This window comes from Mya arenaria, chromosome 5 (assembly GCF_026914265.1).
Source record: "Mya arenaria isolate MELC-2E11 chromosome 5, ASM2691426v1".
Classification (NCBI taxonomy): Eukaryota; Metazoa; Mollusca; class Bivalvia; order Myida; family Myidae; genus Mya; species Mya arenaria.
Window position 1 is genome coordinate 9,733,975 of NC_069126.1, and position 17,252 is coordinate 9,751,226.

Here is a 17,252-nt window from a genome sequence, read left to right on the forward strand (position 1 = left end):
ATTGCTGCAAAAATAAAATGTTTTAGCTCAAGTTATTAAGATAGGTTGGTCTTACATCATCAACAATTTTTCCAATGACATCTCCTTCTGAACTGCTTGGTCTTTCAGCCATATTGTTCCTTAGCAACCATATTTCTTAGTAACCAAAGCTTACCTCAGCAATGGCTTGTTTTCATACTTACTATCAAAATCCTTATGAATCATGGTCTCCTCAGTTACCACTGACTTCCTTAGCAACCACCTTTTTTCTTAGCAACCAATGAATTCCGTGGAAACTTGCTTCCCTAGATTCTCAAGGTTCTCAGGTTTGCGATATATATATATTGGCCCTCTTGCTTTTCTTTTGCAACATATATACATATATAATGGACAATGTATCATTTTGTTTATCGTCTACTTGCAGTCGGCTCATCAAGTAGCGGTCGAGCGCGATCGGATCCAACACACCAGCACCAGTCCCATCTGCATGTGCACTCCCACTCTGCACACCAGGGGAGCCTAGGAGCGCCCGTGCAGTACACCACCATGGAGTGTGAGAGTCCCCAGGGTACTGGTACCCGTGGGCACGGCGGGCAGTCTGGGCATGGACAACTCTACCCCCAACAAAGCTGGCCGGGAGATGCCCGCGGAGGGATGACAGGCTCACATTCCCAGCAACAACAGCAGCATCGGCACCACCGCCAGCAGTCACCTCCTTCTAGTGGGACACATGGACAGCTTTCGTCAGCACATGCACCGTCAGCAAGTCTCATAATTGCCCCTGGGTTTCAATCATCAGCCACTCTGCCACCACAGCCGGGAAGATCAGTTGACATTGTTCCTGGAGGACACACCCGGGTACACAGTAGCTCAGATCCCCCGCAGTTGAGCCCAATGAACATGATGCCAGGCTACCCGCCCGCAAATTTTGGACAATACCCACAGCCTCAGTGGCCTGGGAGTGCTTTTCCATTCACCATAGCAACTTCTGTTGAGACCCAACAAATTCCGGGGCCTGAGAACCCCAGTATACAGCACACACGAACTAGCACAGAGCGAGGGGACGAATCCCCCATGGTTGGTGTTGTAGTACAACAAAGCCCGGTTGCTAGTCATTGACGGCAGCTAAGCCCTAGGTTTTATGTTTGAATTATTGGTTGTTTGTCACTGCCAGAGACTGAGCTGGAGTCTGCCGTGCTTCTATCCAGCAAGGCTGCTCGACAGTCAACTGCTGATGGAAGGGGCTTCAGCAGTTAAGCTGTCTACGGATATGTTTCATGCTTATGTTGTGTTAAGCTTACAAAGTGTGCTCATTATTCTAGACCTGGCGGAAGCTACTGTTAGTTGCAGAGTGGGATGTGGTTGATTTGATAACCTTGTGATAATGTGAACAGTCAGAGACATCATGAATGCGGACTGACATGAGGGGTTGTCATACAAGCTTGATTAGAACATGCGTGGGAAAATATGAGCAACTGAGTGATTAAGAGAAGAAAGCTTCTGAAGCTTGTGGGTAGGACGAATATGGAGTTGTGAAAGGAAAATGGTGACAAAACAAACACTAGTGGGTTAAGATTGACACAGACTCGTGGTCCAGGCTCGTGTACCAATCCCCAACAGCTGTGTGCCAAATCTTGGCTGATATGTGTTGTATATCTAAGAGAAACGGGGTGTTAAACATTCTTAGCTTGAGTGGAGGCTCAAGTAGTGGTCATTGCATCACAAATCACTTGATGGACAAGCATAGGGTCGAACTTCTGTAGGTGATATAATTGTAAAATAGAATATATTTGAATCGTGTTGAGAGAAATAGCTATAAAATTTGGACAGTGTGACTGTCAATATGTATTTACGAATGTTTTGGGTGCCATGGAATGGAGTAATGCATTATCTATTCTAATGAACAGCCATTGTAATGTATGTCCTAAGAAATATGTAAACCTTTTAAATAGATCCTTTATTTTAATCATTTCTTAAAAGAGAAGTACTGGCTACAGTTACCATGATAAGTAAAGTAAAACAGAATTGCGGTTACTCTGTTTGATGTCACCCCTAGAGATGTGCAAGGAAAATGTATGAATAATTCAAATATCTGCATTTTGGACTTTTCTGATTATGTGCATGTCTGAAGTATCTGAATATGTTTATGTCAGAATTAACAGAAGATGTGCATGTAAGGATTATCCAAATATGTGGATCGAAATCAACTGTTTAAAAACACGAATCAGTGCGGCAAAGTATGTATTTGTGTAATATGACTGAAATTTACTCAAACTGTAGGTTTATATATACTCTAGTGATTGAAAATGACTTTACAGGCAATGAAAGCATCAAGTTCAACTAAACAGTATTGTCATAACTTCAACAAAAACCATACTGTAGGCGCTATTCATTCATTTAGAAAGTCTAGATTCTTGGCATTACAGTAGGTATATGGTCGCTAGCAATGATCATTATTAGTATCAATGACTTATATAAGAGGCTCTCTAGTTGAATTAAGGGCATTCAAGGTTTTGTACTTTTATGCATATATCTTTTATGAGTTTTACACGTGACATTCATTGGGTACATTATACAAACTCTTACTATTTACTATGCAAACTTATTTATGAGTTACACTCTGATTTTAGCATAAAAATATTTTATTTACTGTACTAGCAATCAATTTAATGTTTTTCAGATTTTTAAAAAAGATCTGATTTTAATCTATTTATTTATCTATCTACTCGGACAAATACTGAGAAGATTTTTAATTATTATTACATTCTCTGCAAACTGTACATAAACTTAAAATGTTTCAAGAACCGCCAAATCAAGATGTCACTTGATGACAATGTTAGCTCAGATAGGGGAAAGGGTGACGTTTTAAATGTTTCCCAGGATAATGTGACATTTTTAATATTACCTCTTTTCTAGTATTTACGAGATTAACATTGTTAGCAAGAGTATGCTGACGGAATTGAACGGTCTTGTCAATTATTACGGTGCTTTAGTTGATGAACATTTAAGATCTCAATATTTCGGTTATGTATGCTTACAATAGAAATGAATAGATTTGTTCCAGCCTTGCTTGTCTTGAAAACTGTTTCAGTTGTTAAAAGAGATGGATTCTAAAGTTCTTATTTCAGTCAGGAGTCGCTGATGATTGCCTTAAAAAGAATAAAATATGGATTATGTCAGATTTTTATTTTAGAATTGAATGTACAGAAACTTTTGTTGTGAATAAAATACTATGTGAAATCATTGTTGAATGTTTGAGATGAAAGTTGGTTATGTACAATTGAAATCATGTCATTCAGATGTAAATATTGTGATAATCTAATTTAATGAAAATCAATGACCATGCCAAACAAACATTGTCACCTTGTTTCCCCATCACACTTTCCTATATGCAAGGGAATATTGTATTAGTTTTACACATTCATTTGTCAATTAAATTCCTAATTGTATGTTTCACAAAAAATACAATTATAGCCTCGACAGCCAGACGGTTTAAAAGAAATATCATGCAGATTTTGGTTAAAAATTTATCTTCTATTTTCCTTCTGTGTTGATGCTTCATAGAATACCACAAAATGTTAAGAACTTGAAATGTACAAATTATATGATCACTTAAAAGTGACCATTATTTCAATGATGTTTTCACTTTTCCTTCTTAAACTGTTCTAAGGTTTTCTTTAACATTTGCATGTATTAAAGTTTAACCATGGAAGATTCATATGATGGTAAACTTTCAACTGTTAAAGACCTTTCTATTATTGTGAAACTGAGAGTCCGAACAGTCATGTTTTAAAGATAATAATGATGCCATAATGGTCACACAAAAGCTAATAAATATTCATTATTTTTCTATTTCTGCATTATTTCACAGACTTCTTTTGTTTTCTATACATTAAACTCTTGCATTCAGAACATCCACATGATATACATGTTTTTGTTGAAATGTGTCAGATAACTTGTAATTTACCATTTCTGCTCATTAAAATAACAATTCAAATGGCATAGTTGTTTTCCTGTTATTTCTCCTCTGGTTTTCAGTGATGTCTGTTTTCTATGCCAGCACAGACCAAGTGTTGTGTTATGAATATTAGAAAGATTGAGGGTATTCTAGATGTATTGCCTCTCATCCAAGGAAGAGGACATACTGGCCATGAACATGTTCTTGGCCTCTCACATATGTTGGTTGAATCCCCGCCAAGGACATGTTCTTGCCCTCCTAAAGATGTTGGTTGAATCCCTGCCAAGGACATGTTCTTTGTCTCTAAAAGATGTTGGTTGGAGCCACACCATGGACATGTTCTTGGCCTCTCAAATATGATGGTCGAAGCCCCACCATGGACATGTTCTTGACCTCCCCAAGATGTTGGTTGAAGCCCACCATGGACATGTTCTTGGCCTCTCAAATATTATGGTCGAAGCCCCACAATGGACATGTTCTTGACCTCCCCAAGTTGTTGGTTGAAGCCCTGCTTAGGACATCTTGGCCCCCAAAGATTCTGGTTGGAGCCCAACCATGGACAAATTCTTGGCCTCTCAAAAGATGTTGATTGTAGCTCCACCAAGGCCATGTTCTTGGCTTCTCGAAGATGTTGGTTGGAGCCCCACCAGGGCCGTTTTTTGGCCTCTTATAGATGTTGGCTGGAGCCCCACCAATGACATGTTTTTTGTTCTTCAAAAATGTTGGTTGGAGCCTCACCAAGGACATGATTTTTGTCTTTCAATATGTTGGTACGAGCCCCACCGCATGGACATGTTCTTAGCCTCTCAAAGATGTTGGTTGGAGCCCTTTCTTGGCCTCTCAAAGAAGTTGGTAGGAGAACCATCATGGACATGTTCTGACCTATCAAAGATGTTGGTTGACGCCCCACAACGGACATGTTCTGACCTATCAAAGATGTTGGTTGACGCCCCACAACGGACATGTTCTGACCTATCAAAGATGTTGGTTGACGCCCCACAACGGACATGTTCTGACCTATCAAAGATGTTGGTTGACGCCCCACAACGGACATGTTCTGACCTATCAAAGATGTTGGTTGACGCCCCACAACGGACATGTTCTTAGCCTCTCAAAGATGTTGGTTGGCTCACCGTTAAAGGATGTTTTGTGCCTCGTATGAGGGACGGCAGGAAAACGACTAATTCGTCGTATAACAAGACTGACCCATTCCGTTGGTCACAAATTTGAATCTGACAAAAAATAAACATAAGTTGATACATTGTAACTATCTTCGGAATCGAGCTATTTAATAAATAAGTATATGCTGATATAAGTACTGTAGATGTCCAGATCTTAATGCAAGAACGACACGGTGAGAGTGTTCACATGGTAGGTTTCTTGACCTTGTTTCATTCCAATGGATAATGGAAGACAGATAAGCATCATAGGTCTTTAATAGTAGAACCAATTCTGGAATAATTATGTTCAGAATTAATCCTGAGCTTTCAATTTTAGATTATCAAGAGTAAAGTTCAGTTTTTGTGCAAAAAAAATAGTTACATTAAAAACAGTAAGAAGAACTTTGAAATGGCTTTGAAAACAATTTAACCTAGGTCTAAGCCCCTCATCTTGACTCCCTTATATTTAGGATAAATTTGAATTTTGGCGTTATCATTCCTGTTGAAATTGTGCAAGATTTACAATACTTGCTCACCCTCTTCTGCAAAACTTGCACTTTAAGCATTTTACAATCTACTGTGAACTAAATGGCTTCATAATATAAGTAAGCAGTGAGTTAAAATCGAGTAATGGTGAGGTAAGATCTGATTTTATATGGGAAAGTTAACCAGTTGTCATTTTGACCATATTCATTGACTTACATACGCGGAGGCAGTGCGTGTGGTGTATTTAATGTTCAGTTAAATTTAAAAACATGACAAAAGCTTTCATTATATCTAGTGACGGATAATTGAACTACTGTCTGATCGCAATAAAATGAACATCCCAATTTGCGTTTAAAATAATCACCCGGACGTGTAGAGTTTCAAAACAGTGCATATTTACTATTCTAAATATATCTGATAATTAAGTTGTTAGTTCACCTTGCGGCTCCAGAAATTGCATCCATACCCTCCCTTGCGGTCGAGCGATGCGTTATTTCAATCTTGTTTGTGTTGTCAGCAGTCTTGCCCTCACTAGACGATCCTTGGACAAGCTCGCAACCCAAGATAAGGACGGTTAAAATTAATGGAGAAATGGTGCTTCATATATCGGGCAATTTAATCCATTTCCGAGGTTAATACTTCAACACAGTTTTGCATGATTGTTTAATTCAAATAACCATAAATTTAATTAAAAGCGCTTCTGTACTTTACAATTCAATTCTTCTCTGTATTTGAATTCCAAAAAATACATTGACCACACATTTGAGTAGATATTGAGTCTGTTCTGAATTTTAGCAATACTCAAAGGGAGAGAAACGTTTGCTGACGTTTTTAGAAAAAAATTCCAAATAACTCTAGAAAATAATTTGAGTTGTTGAGTAGCATTAGCCTCCCTTACACCATCATCCCGTAAAGAAAATTAAAAAATATATAGTTTAAATAAGTTCCATTATGCCTAACCCTATGAATTCGTTGTTAATTTAATACTTCAGATTCCAATTTCAAAACATATTAGGCAGGAAAATTTTAAAATTGAATGTCTGAAAAAAACAAGAGTACGACCTCAGCAGAAAACGAAGACGCCAAAAATGCATTATTGTGTTTATTCATTTGATTTAATGATCAAAACCAAACACAACAACATGTGTTCTGTGAACAGATGAACAAATCTCAGCCTTCATAAATGTTTGTTTTTTCAACTAATAACTAGGTGGTCACAAATTCCAAGTTAAAAAGCGCCAAAATATTACTGATATTGTTTTATCTGCTCACAAATCATTCTTTTTTGCTTTTATTATTCAAGTCAAATGAATTAAACATATTAATGCATTAAAATAAAAAAAATAATAAAAATAATAATGCATCAGTCAATTGTTACCACGGGCCCCAGGTCCGAGGAATAGCGGGGACTTTGACTTTCGGCCCAGCCAAGCCCGGGTAATACCCCAGCTGCGGGGACGATTAGCTGGTAAAATCCCCGCCAACTGCTTCCGCACCCCAGGGACCCAAGGTAAGTCCCATTCCCCGCTTTTTTGGTGCGAATACAAAACCACCGCATGCACCCGGCACTGCGGGCCACCTGGAAAGTATAAACACGGCCCATTTCTCCGGCTTTTCCCGGTAAACCGCCGGACCTGGGGGTGGGGGGGGGGGCGTTGTTAAAATTGACTAGTGCATATGAATCAACCTTTATTGTGCCCCTTCTAATCTAGATCCTATATCACTATGTAGTTCAAATATAAAGGTCTTCCATTGAAACACGGCATGGGGAATTATTTTTCTTCTCCAACATTTTGCAAGAGACGCAGAAACGAGAAATGACCGTTATAGCTTCCGTTATAGTGTCTTGGTAGAAATTTCTGTGCGGTTAGTCCCTCAAAGAATTTCCCCTGGACATCCACATACTTTACGAGCTGAAAATGACTTTGAACACTATCCCTTTGAATATTGTTTATACACTGGTGTAATATGTTAAACATTAAGATCGTGCTGGAATTGAAACAAATGCTTTTTACAATGAAAAAAACAACAAAAAAAACATCATTTAAAGTTCAAACTAGAGCATTATTTTAAATGATAAAGAACTGTGACAGAAACGCCCCTTTTTGCCGGAAAGCTTTATCAACGCTATTGGAAATAGAATTATTTTCGAGCTGGATTTACAAAACACTACTGGGTAAGGGTATCTAAATGCTGTTAAAATGAGTATCTGTCCAATGCTATTAGTGTCAGGTTCAACAAATTTAAAATCGTTGCAAACGTAAAATCTGTGAGTGAGTCCCTTTTAAGTTGGTATTCTGCTAGTTTACATAAGAATAATTGTATTGTTTTCAGCCGGTCCATCACATAAGTAGTATGTTCCTATAGCACCCAAGTTAAAAACACATTTAAATAACCCGTAACACACATTTTGAGACAATTCCTTAGCCAACGTTTGTCAAAACATAAATTTACGTTTATTAAATTAAAGTCTATTCTGAACTATAATCGATTAAAACAATGTTCTTATATGGCCACACACAATTTCACTGAACATCTCGTGTACATGTATTATGTAAATCGTTGATAAAACACAACACTTCAATAGAATTCGTTTCTATTTCTGCATGTCAGCATTGCAATATAGGAAAGACGGAATGTCGGGAAATCGGTCTGATCATGGCCCGATAGCTGTCCGATATCAATGTTTAATCCTTATATGTCTATTGGACATTCATGTAAAAAAACAACAGAGGCATACTTTTTATGGCTTTTGAATACTTCATGAGTGATTTTCAGGGGTTCCGAAAACAAAAGCGGCCCAACACCGGACCGATATCTTCCTAATATCCGATACATACCGAAGACGATATTGGACCTTTACCGATCTGCCCTTCGGATGAAAGTCGAATCGATATCAAACAGATAAAGCAATGTACAATATTGGAAATGTATTGCTTAGCCAATCGGAAACAAATCGTCGTTCACATATCAGAAACGATATATTATAATATGTTTTTGTATATCAAATACAGTCGGACCGATATCGGATTAAATACTAGATGGTGAACACATATTCTTCTTGAACAAATATATTATCTCTCTTTATATTTGTTAGATAATATTTTAATTTGTGATAAATTCCCATTTTTAACGTCTCGAAAAATACGATCTGACAAGATAACCATTAATGAAACAACTAGCTAGTTTCTGAGAATTTTAAAACAATTTTCTTGTACACTGTGATGCATATAATACTAAAATAATCAATTTTAGTTCGCTTATTTCTATGGAATCATTAATAAGTGTTATTTGCAAAATTTATGTCATTTCAACCAGCGCAGGTATGTTATAAAATATCATTTCAAATACGGCAGTTTACGTTGATAATTATTATTTATATGTTGATATTGCAGAAAAGGGCGCAATGAATCAACAGCCTGTACCCGAAGTCGTCAACAAAAGAAATTCGGTTGATATTATTAAAGATTCTGATGCACTCCAAACGGAACAAATACGAGCAAGATAAATGTTTTATCAGTACAAAAAGTTCCGCAGAAAAGACGCTATCATGGTCGTTTGATGGAAATGGCTATCGCCCCAGGCCAATTTGCAGGGCTTTATTTTAGTGCCATTTTTACTCCCCTGCCACTGTCTGTCCGTAACATTTCGTGTCCGGGCTATAACTTACTTATGCATTGATGGATTACCATATTACTTGGTACAAATGTTGTCCCCATTGAGACGATGTGCAGTGACCTTGACCCGGGTTCATACCTCTAAGGTCAAGGTCACACGAGACATTTAAAGGTCATAGTACACATACTCGTGTCCGCGCGATAACTTACTTATGCATTGATGGATTACCATATTACTTGGTACTAATGTTGTCCTCATTAAGACGATGTGCAGTGACCTTGACCCTAGTCCATACCTCAAAGGTCAAGGTCACACGAGAAATTTAAAGGTCAGAGTACTCATGCTCGTGTTCGCGCGATAACTTACTTATGTATTGATGGATTACCATATTACAAGGTACAACTGTTGTCCTCAATTGAGACGATGTGCAGTGACCTTGACCAAGGTTCATACCTTTAAGGTCAAGGTCACACGAGCCATTTAAAGGTCAGAGTACACATGCTCGTGTCCGCGCTATAACTTACTTATGCATTGATGGATTACCATATTACTTGGTACAAATGTTGTCCTCATTGAGACGATGTGCAGTGACTATGACCCGGGTCCATAGCTGAAAGGTCAAGGTCACACCAGAAATTTAAATGCCAGAGTACACATGCTCGTGTCTGGGCTATAACTTACTACACACAACATGAATAACTTTAACAAGTATCCTTTTATAATATGTTCATATATCCAAGAATATTAAGGTTACCGATCAAACAACTTGTATTTCCTATATTTCAACTCTTGACCAGTGGTCGTGTACAATTTTGGTCCGGTTCAACGTACCAGTCAGGTTGCGAGAAAAACAAAATATACTTAAAACAACGGCGGGTGATATAACCGTCCTTCAGACTGCCTTGTCTCATTTCGAAAGATAATTGACGGTACTGGAGTGGTCAAGAAAAAAGATTTTAACAATTTGAACAAGTACTCACATGAAAGAAAACGTATCTGAAAAAAATGTTTACGACTTTAGTACCTAGACGACTTAAGGAACTAAACGACTTTAGGACCAGAACCTAGACGACTTTAGGTCCTCGTACGTAAGCGGAGAAGATATTTATTGAAATATGATTTGCTTAACATATGTGCCTAAATATAGAATATATTTTGATTGAATATCGGTCTTATGACGGAAATATTTCTTATAGTGTCAGATATCGACCGATACGATATCGGTCCAAATTGCATATGATCTGGGACCAATAATATAAATCATACTCCCAGATCTGATGGAAAAGCAATAAAGGTCAAACATCGTTTTCCATATGTATCCGATATATATTTGACATGTATGCGACAGTTGTTAAATTACTCATTTGTTATGAGTCTAATGTCGGTCTGATATGTAGCCGACATGATTATCGGCCCCCTTGTACCTGATTGGCAACAAAAGTTATGGGATACCTTTCGGTTATCGATTGGATATAATGTTGCATACTGGGATAAAAGAAGACGTGAACACTATTTATTTTCTTGAGGGTTTATTTTTTTAGTAACGGTACGTGGTTACATGCACTGAATTCAGTATTGAACAAACACTTAATAATAACACATAACGCATGAGGTATTTATATAAGAATATAGTTACACACATATGCAGATCCCTGATATAGAATGTTAGACAAATTGTGCAAATGCGCCGTTAACACTCGTTCGAACAAAATGTAACACATTGGGCCAACGGTTCAGAACGATGTTAGCGTAAACAAGGTTGTTGACGGTATCGTTGGTAATTTAAAAAAGGTGATCTATTCTATGTTGCACCCATATCTTTCAATGAAACAAATACCAGTGTGTGTATACCACGTGATAAATTACGTCATAAATGCTCCTTTGGAAGCCAATATTTTGCTTCAAATGAAGACTTTAATTAAAGATAACTTGACTATTAATTCACCACATTCAATGAAACATGGCGTAGTCTATGCCGCTTACATAACCCCGCATTTGGTCTTTAACTAGAGTTTGATTGAGATTCTAGTTTTTTAAAACACTTCGACAAACCTTTTCACGAAACCGCCGCCCTAATGAAGCATTGTCAAAACATTAGTTTGGAAACAGATTTGTCGAAGTTTTTAGGAGAACACTCACCTAACCACACTCCGGTAATATTACGAAGGCGGGGTTCTTTAGGTGGCATAGACTGCCCTTTGTTTCATTTAAAATGATGAAGAAAAGAAAAGTTATCTTTGTTTTAAGTCATCATTCGAAGCAAACTGTTGCCTTCCGATGTAGCATTAATGACGTAATTTATCACGTGGTATACACACACTGAATACAGCTGAAACAGTTTTTTTTTTTCAAATATTGGTAGAAATACAGGGCACCTGGTTATTTATTAAATTTCCAGAACAGTAAAGACTATACAGATAACAACAATGCCGTATTGTAAACAACGTCGTTTATTCTAACAAAGTTCTAAACAATCGGCCCATTAAAACACGCAATCTAACATTTGAAACACATCATTGCTGATGTTATTGTATCTTATAGCTTTAAGACATGGATTTGAGTATTAACCATTTGAAATGCAACCAATGTCTACATTTATCCCCTGTGCCTAACACTAAATACGATAATCATATTATACATAACAAATTCAAAATACACTCCTATGCACAAGTATATATGTGTGTACATACATGGAACTTTCCAGATTATAGTTTTTCAATAGCAGAATTATATACAGGCAAACGCGTGACCAAATATTTCCCAACCTAAACTAGCAGTTGAAACTTACACGTTACCATACCAATGTGAATGGGTAACATGGCAAACTTATGCGCCATCAAGAACTGAAGGTATAAAACGATATATACAAAAGGCGACAAATATTCATATTGATTGAATAATATTTTCTTTCAAATGTGATTCACGTCAAGAATGAAATGTCCGATTATTTGAATATTGGTCTAGCAGTCCACAAAAGTATATCTGCATGCATTTGGATCGCGTCACTATGTTGCTACATTAACTTTTGTATACTGTAGGGTATCGCCTTTGCCAACTTCTTTACACTGAAAACAAGATAATATAGATGCGCTATATACCTTTTTTTTTAAACGAATTTCTTGCTGCAAAAGCCTTACTGTCTATTCCGTAACCTGTATAGTTTTCAAAAGTGGTTTGTATATTCAGAAGTCTTTGAATTATCTAACAATGGCATTATTACTCTGATATTCATCGTAAGATCAATTAATAAACAATACTATTACTGACATGAAGTATATAAGTTTGCAAGGAACTGATAGAAAAATAAACGCGATGCATTTCCGTAACCAATGTTGAGAAACATAAACATATTACAAATATTGAAAGTTAAACTGCATTGCAGTAATTTAAAATGGTTTACCCAACTGCTATATTCTTAAAACAATCATGGAAATTAATCTGAACAGCAAGGTTTCCATTGTGGTGCCCGATTACTACTAAAATGCTACTTGTTGTGTATAAGGACGAGCATAAATGGATACAAGTTGTATATAGAACCCAAACATTAAAACATCTAGGTATGAGACATAGAGTCATTTTCTTGGCTAATTAACAGAACATGAAATAATGAACAAAACCAGTAGCACCCTTATACCAACACACATAGAAAGTAATCACACATTTTGCAATCATAAACAGATCACAAAGAAGTCGCAGGTAGCTGGTGTTGATGAATACAATAAAATGTTTTCTTTTACTATGTTTGCGAGGTACAAAATAGTTCAAATTTTGACAAATTTATTCGCGATCAGCTTTAACTTGGGTGGTTTCCCAATTAAGTGCACAAAAATGTGAATGCAAACTTGAATATTTGCCAATTTTGAAAGTGAGACAAGAATCCATTTGACCATTAGTGGCTATCAATTATGCTAGATTGGTTGCAATGGGAGACAAGCGAAACATTGAATTATAATTTCATATATGAGAGCACGATTGGACACCAGCGTTCCTTTGAGGTAGCGTTAACAAGAGTGTCACGTACGTTACACGACATGCAGTTATATACGAGCCCGGGTTACAGTGATTACAGTTATAGATGTACGCTACCCTTCTCCTCCGTCACTCTAGGCATCTCGCTCATCTGGCTGCCGCTAGGGGAACAAATAATTTCATTTCATTTATTAAATTCATTCAATGCTTTAGGGTATGTTACACACAAGGGCAATTTTTGCTAGGAACTATGTTCAAACATGTTGTAACCTCATTTTACTGTATTTCTGTTTTCCTTTATAAACACAACTAAAATTACCAAGCCTTTTCATGAAATTGCAAACACTTGTATCCAAGGTTACGTTGCACACAAATGAAGTGTTGAGTCTATACAAGATGGAGTACATGTAGTTACACCAAATATAACAAGATGACTATGATTCGGTTTACTTTTTATCCTCGATGTACTTCTTGGCGTGTTCATGCTCCTCCTCCTCCGGCAGATTCCACAACACAGCGTCCTCGTACAGATCGTCCACCTCACCTAGCTGATCCTGGTCAAACACCGGCAGCTTCAGTAACAGACCTAGTATGCGATGAGATAAGATAAGCCATGATAGATACGACGCCATACGATAGTAGCACATTAGATATAAGATTATATAGTAAGTAAGTATCTTCTATGGCCGACAGTGAAACGACGTTTACCAAAATTCCGCAAAACACCTTGCGCGAGATTTGGGATGAGCTTTTCTCTCACCCCAGATAAGTAGACCCAAATGGCCATGCTGGTAATTCTTATCTTGCTTGAAGATACTTATAATCCGGGGTGGGAGAAAAGAGTTTCTACAACAGCGAACATGTACATGTACTGTACGGTTGACCTCGCATAGCTATATGGGTCAAATACCGGCAGATGGCAGCAGCAAACCTGGGGACGAACTAAGACAAAATAAAATAAGATGAGCCGTATAAAGACAAGATCAGATCAGATGAGAAGTTTCATAACACGGCGTCCTCTGAAATGTCATCCACCTTGCCCATAGGTAATTTAACGACCACATAAGATAAAATAAGATGATGCCACCGTAGAAATCGCCATGTCAACCGAGCTCATCCTGGTTACACTCGGAACACTGTAGCAGCAACTTCAAAGCTAATTATATTGCAATAAGTCAGCCTGAAGCAGATGCAGCTAGATACCCGGATGTAGAAGCAGATGCAGCTAGATTCACGGATGTATTTATGGCAGGTTGCTAAAATTGTATCCATCTTCATATTAGGATAGTTTGAAAGAAATGCATACAAAGTGTCTCATTATGTAGTGATTTTAAAGTAAGTTAATACCAATGTTTATATAATACTAATGCAATTCCGTTTATGGAAAGAAGAGCCCATAAACTTCGTCCTTGTCTTGTTTTTACCGTTTTATGATAATCGCATGAGCATTAATACCGATGTCATTTGCAAGGGACATAGCAAGGCCCGCTAGGCGGATTTGGGGCATGCCCACCCAAAGTTTTTTTTTAATTAGAAGCAAAATGGTGCAATCTGGGATAATCCCGGGAGCTTTATAGAGAAAAACAAAAGGCACAATTACATCCCTTTCATGCGCAAATTACACACACTTAATAGTATATGCAATAGCTGTAATAAAACGAAGCAATACACCCTGCACGTAGTTCAAATAACCTCTAATTTTCGGGTTTGGCGGCAATAAAGCTTTCAACAAACGCCTTTAGTCTATATCGCGGTGGATGTGCACGAGTCCCCGGCTAGACAGCCTGTCTGGAGACATTGTGTTTCGTAGATATTAGGTTTTGACGCGCTTAAGACTACCGAACGATCTCTCGCATGTTGCGGGTGTAGCGGGAATCGGTGGTAACGTATGCAGTAAAAGCTGTTCACATGGGTATGCGGTCAATTCTGGTCAAGCGTCTCCAGCAGCCTTGACGGAACCTGGTCCAACTCCCGTGCTGGACATCGGGCCTTCCAGCGCCTTATCTCACCGAGGAACATTTCCCTGCAACACGTCATATTAGTCTAATATACCTCTAACAAGCTGTTATAATTTCGTCTGTTAACTGGTGCAACTGTGACGGTATTAGACGTTGCGCCAAAATCGTGGTCGTCCTGTAGCTCTTCAAGAGTATAGACCACCACCGGAAACGCGTTCTTGAATGTGCTCAGGGCATCCGACCTTGCAGTCCATCTAGTCTCGCATAGTACCTTGAAAGCGAATGTGATGATGTGCAGTTGACATCATTGTGCGCACACATTTCAATTTGGAGCGGTGTACGAAAGCTAAAGTAAAATTGTGTGACTTGCAATGGATAGTGCACATAATGGGTGAGCGGAACTCTGCTTTATAAGAGCCTGTATGCCATTGAATTTCCCAGCCTTATTACTGGCACCATCGTAACACTGAACGCGATATTGCACGATATCTAAAACACATTCGCCCAAATGGGTCATGAACGACCCGGCAATTGCTATTCCTTTGATGGACTTGCTTGTCATAAACCAATAAAGTATTCCCGGAGTGAATGCCGAGCGCCTTGTGTGGCGACATAGAACGTACGCACAACGAACGCTGTTCCTTGGATGAACAGTCCTGACACTCAACTGCCATTATTGCATATAATCCAGCGTTCCTACACATATCCAAAATCAGCTTTAAAAGCTGCTGGGAACATGTCATATTGTTGTTCAAGTGATCCGCTAGCACAGCATCACAGATGGGTTAGGGTTTTGAAGCATTGCTATGAAATTGCGTCTTTCTGCTGTATGCCTCCTAATAGCAATGTTTTGCCTAATAAAATTAAAATTATGATAATGTAATTTTAGACGTGTTGATTACAATTCTCCAGCTTGGTGTGCAGATGAAATGCTGCACATTATCAAAGGGACTTTGTTTCGCCTCACATCAATGCAATTTTCAGATAGAGTCATGGCGGTCTGGTGTCCCTTTTCGGCCTGATGCCTGGTAACTGACATGGGCATATTCTCCAATCTGGTTTTACAGTTGTAAATGGCCTATAGTTACCATTTCCGAAAAGAGACATGGGGCACAGACGCCGCCATCCTTATAGTGACGGACTATTTCACCAAGCTGTTCTGTTGTAACCATTTTGGAGTGAATTTCCGGTACTTGGCTCCAATAAACCTATAATAATAAATCATTTAAAAAATAACAAGAGTCCATAATGGTATTTAATAAATAGATGAAATGAATAAAAAGTTGTCACTTTACACAATAAAAATACATTCCGAGCGGAGATGTGGAATTGAACCCGGAACCTACCACACGAAAGTTTGCTAACTTCACCACACAAACAACTGATTAAAGTTATGATCAAACTCAAACTTATAATATTAGTTGTCAAAGCAGCTTGTACGCAAACTAATGTAAAGAACGATATTTAAATTTATACATCGATAATTATTTTTTTCGAAAACGGTATTCTAAGTCAATAATAGTATATAAATTAGATTAAAGTTTAGACTAAAAGAGACATGGTATAGAATATATTTATTATATGTATTTACCTTCCTGCAAAGGAATGCCCTACACCAGCCCATGACGATTCCAAAAGCTTTGATATCGAACTATCATCCCAGACTTCAATTTTCCCTGGGTTGGGATATAAACCGGGCCGATATCTTTTTCACACATTTTTTTCAAAACAAACGCGGTTGTCTGATATCGCAAACGCTAGACTACTTACCAATACACCAGTAGCCTACCCGGGAACCACTTTTTGGCGTTAGAAATAAAGCGTTTAGTTTACATTCTACTAAATTAAAATACAATTTCTTCTTTAATTTTTCGGTACTTTACGAGATTTTTTCAAACAGAAATAAAACAAACCTTTCAGTTATGCAATGTGTAGCCTCCATTGTTATTGCATTTTTGGGCCATTTAATTGTTATCATTTTTTAAAAAGGTTGTAGGCATGGGCCTACATGGCCTACATATAGCTACACCCTTGTTTAACACTAATGCAATTCCGTTTATGGAAAGAAGAGCCCATAAACTTCGTCCTTGACTTGTTTTTACCGTTTTGTGATAATCGTCAGTT

The 17,252-nt window shown here is 37.8% G+C and overlaps 2 protein-coding genes and 1 non-coding gene across 10 annotated transcripts in view; 1 reads left to right on the forward strand and 2 right to left on the reverse strand.

Moving 5' to 3' along the window:
• Nucleotides 1-3,981, forward strand: part of LOC128234005 (dual specificity tyrosine-phosphorylation-regulated kinase 1A-like) — a 37,824-nt gene extending 33,843 nt beyond the window's left edge. For 6 of the 7 annotated variants that reach the window (XM_052947935.1, XM_052947929.1, XM_052947930.1 and 3 more), the window contains exon 9: nucleotides 404-3,981. In XM_052947935.1, the coding sequence (XP_052803895.1) occupies nucleotides 404-1,098 (695 nt within the window). In that variant the 3' untranslated portion in view covers nucleotides 1,099-3,981. The remainder of the gene's footprint in view (nucleotides 1-403) is intronic. The other variant, XM_052947936.1, reaches the window with a different exon arrangement.
• A 2,045-nt stretch (nucleotides 3,982-6,026) lies between these two features.
• LOC128236333 (U4atac minor spliceosomal RNA) lies at nucleotides 6,027-6,158 on the reverse strand. Its single transcript, XR_008261332.1, has one exon. It is a non-coding gene; the product is annotated as a U4atac minor spliceosomal RNA (small nuclear RNA).
• Nucleotides 6,159-10,727: 4,569 nt separating this feature from the next.
• The window catches only part of LOC128234497 (ammonium transporter Rh type B-like), a 30,093-nt gene continuing 23,568 nt past the window's right edge, over nucleotides 10,728-17,252 (reverse strand). Inside the window, exons 9-11 of one of the 2 annotated variants that reach the window (XM_052948756.1) lie at nucleotides 13,621-13,756; nucleotides 13,288-13,331; nucleotides 10,728-12,266 (exon numbers count right to left, since the gene is read on the reverse strand). In XM_052948756.1, coding sequence (XP_052804716.1) covers nucleotides 12,262-12,266; nucleotides 13,288-13,331; nucleotides 13,621-13,756 — 185 coding nt within the window. In that variant the 3' untranslated portion in view covers nucleotides 10,728-12,261. Of the gene's footprint in view, nucleotides 12,267-13,222; nucleotides 13,332-13,620; nucleotides 13,757-17,252 lie in introns of both variants that reach the window. The other variant, XM_052948755.1, reaches the window with a different exon arrangement.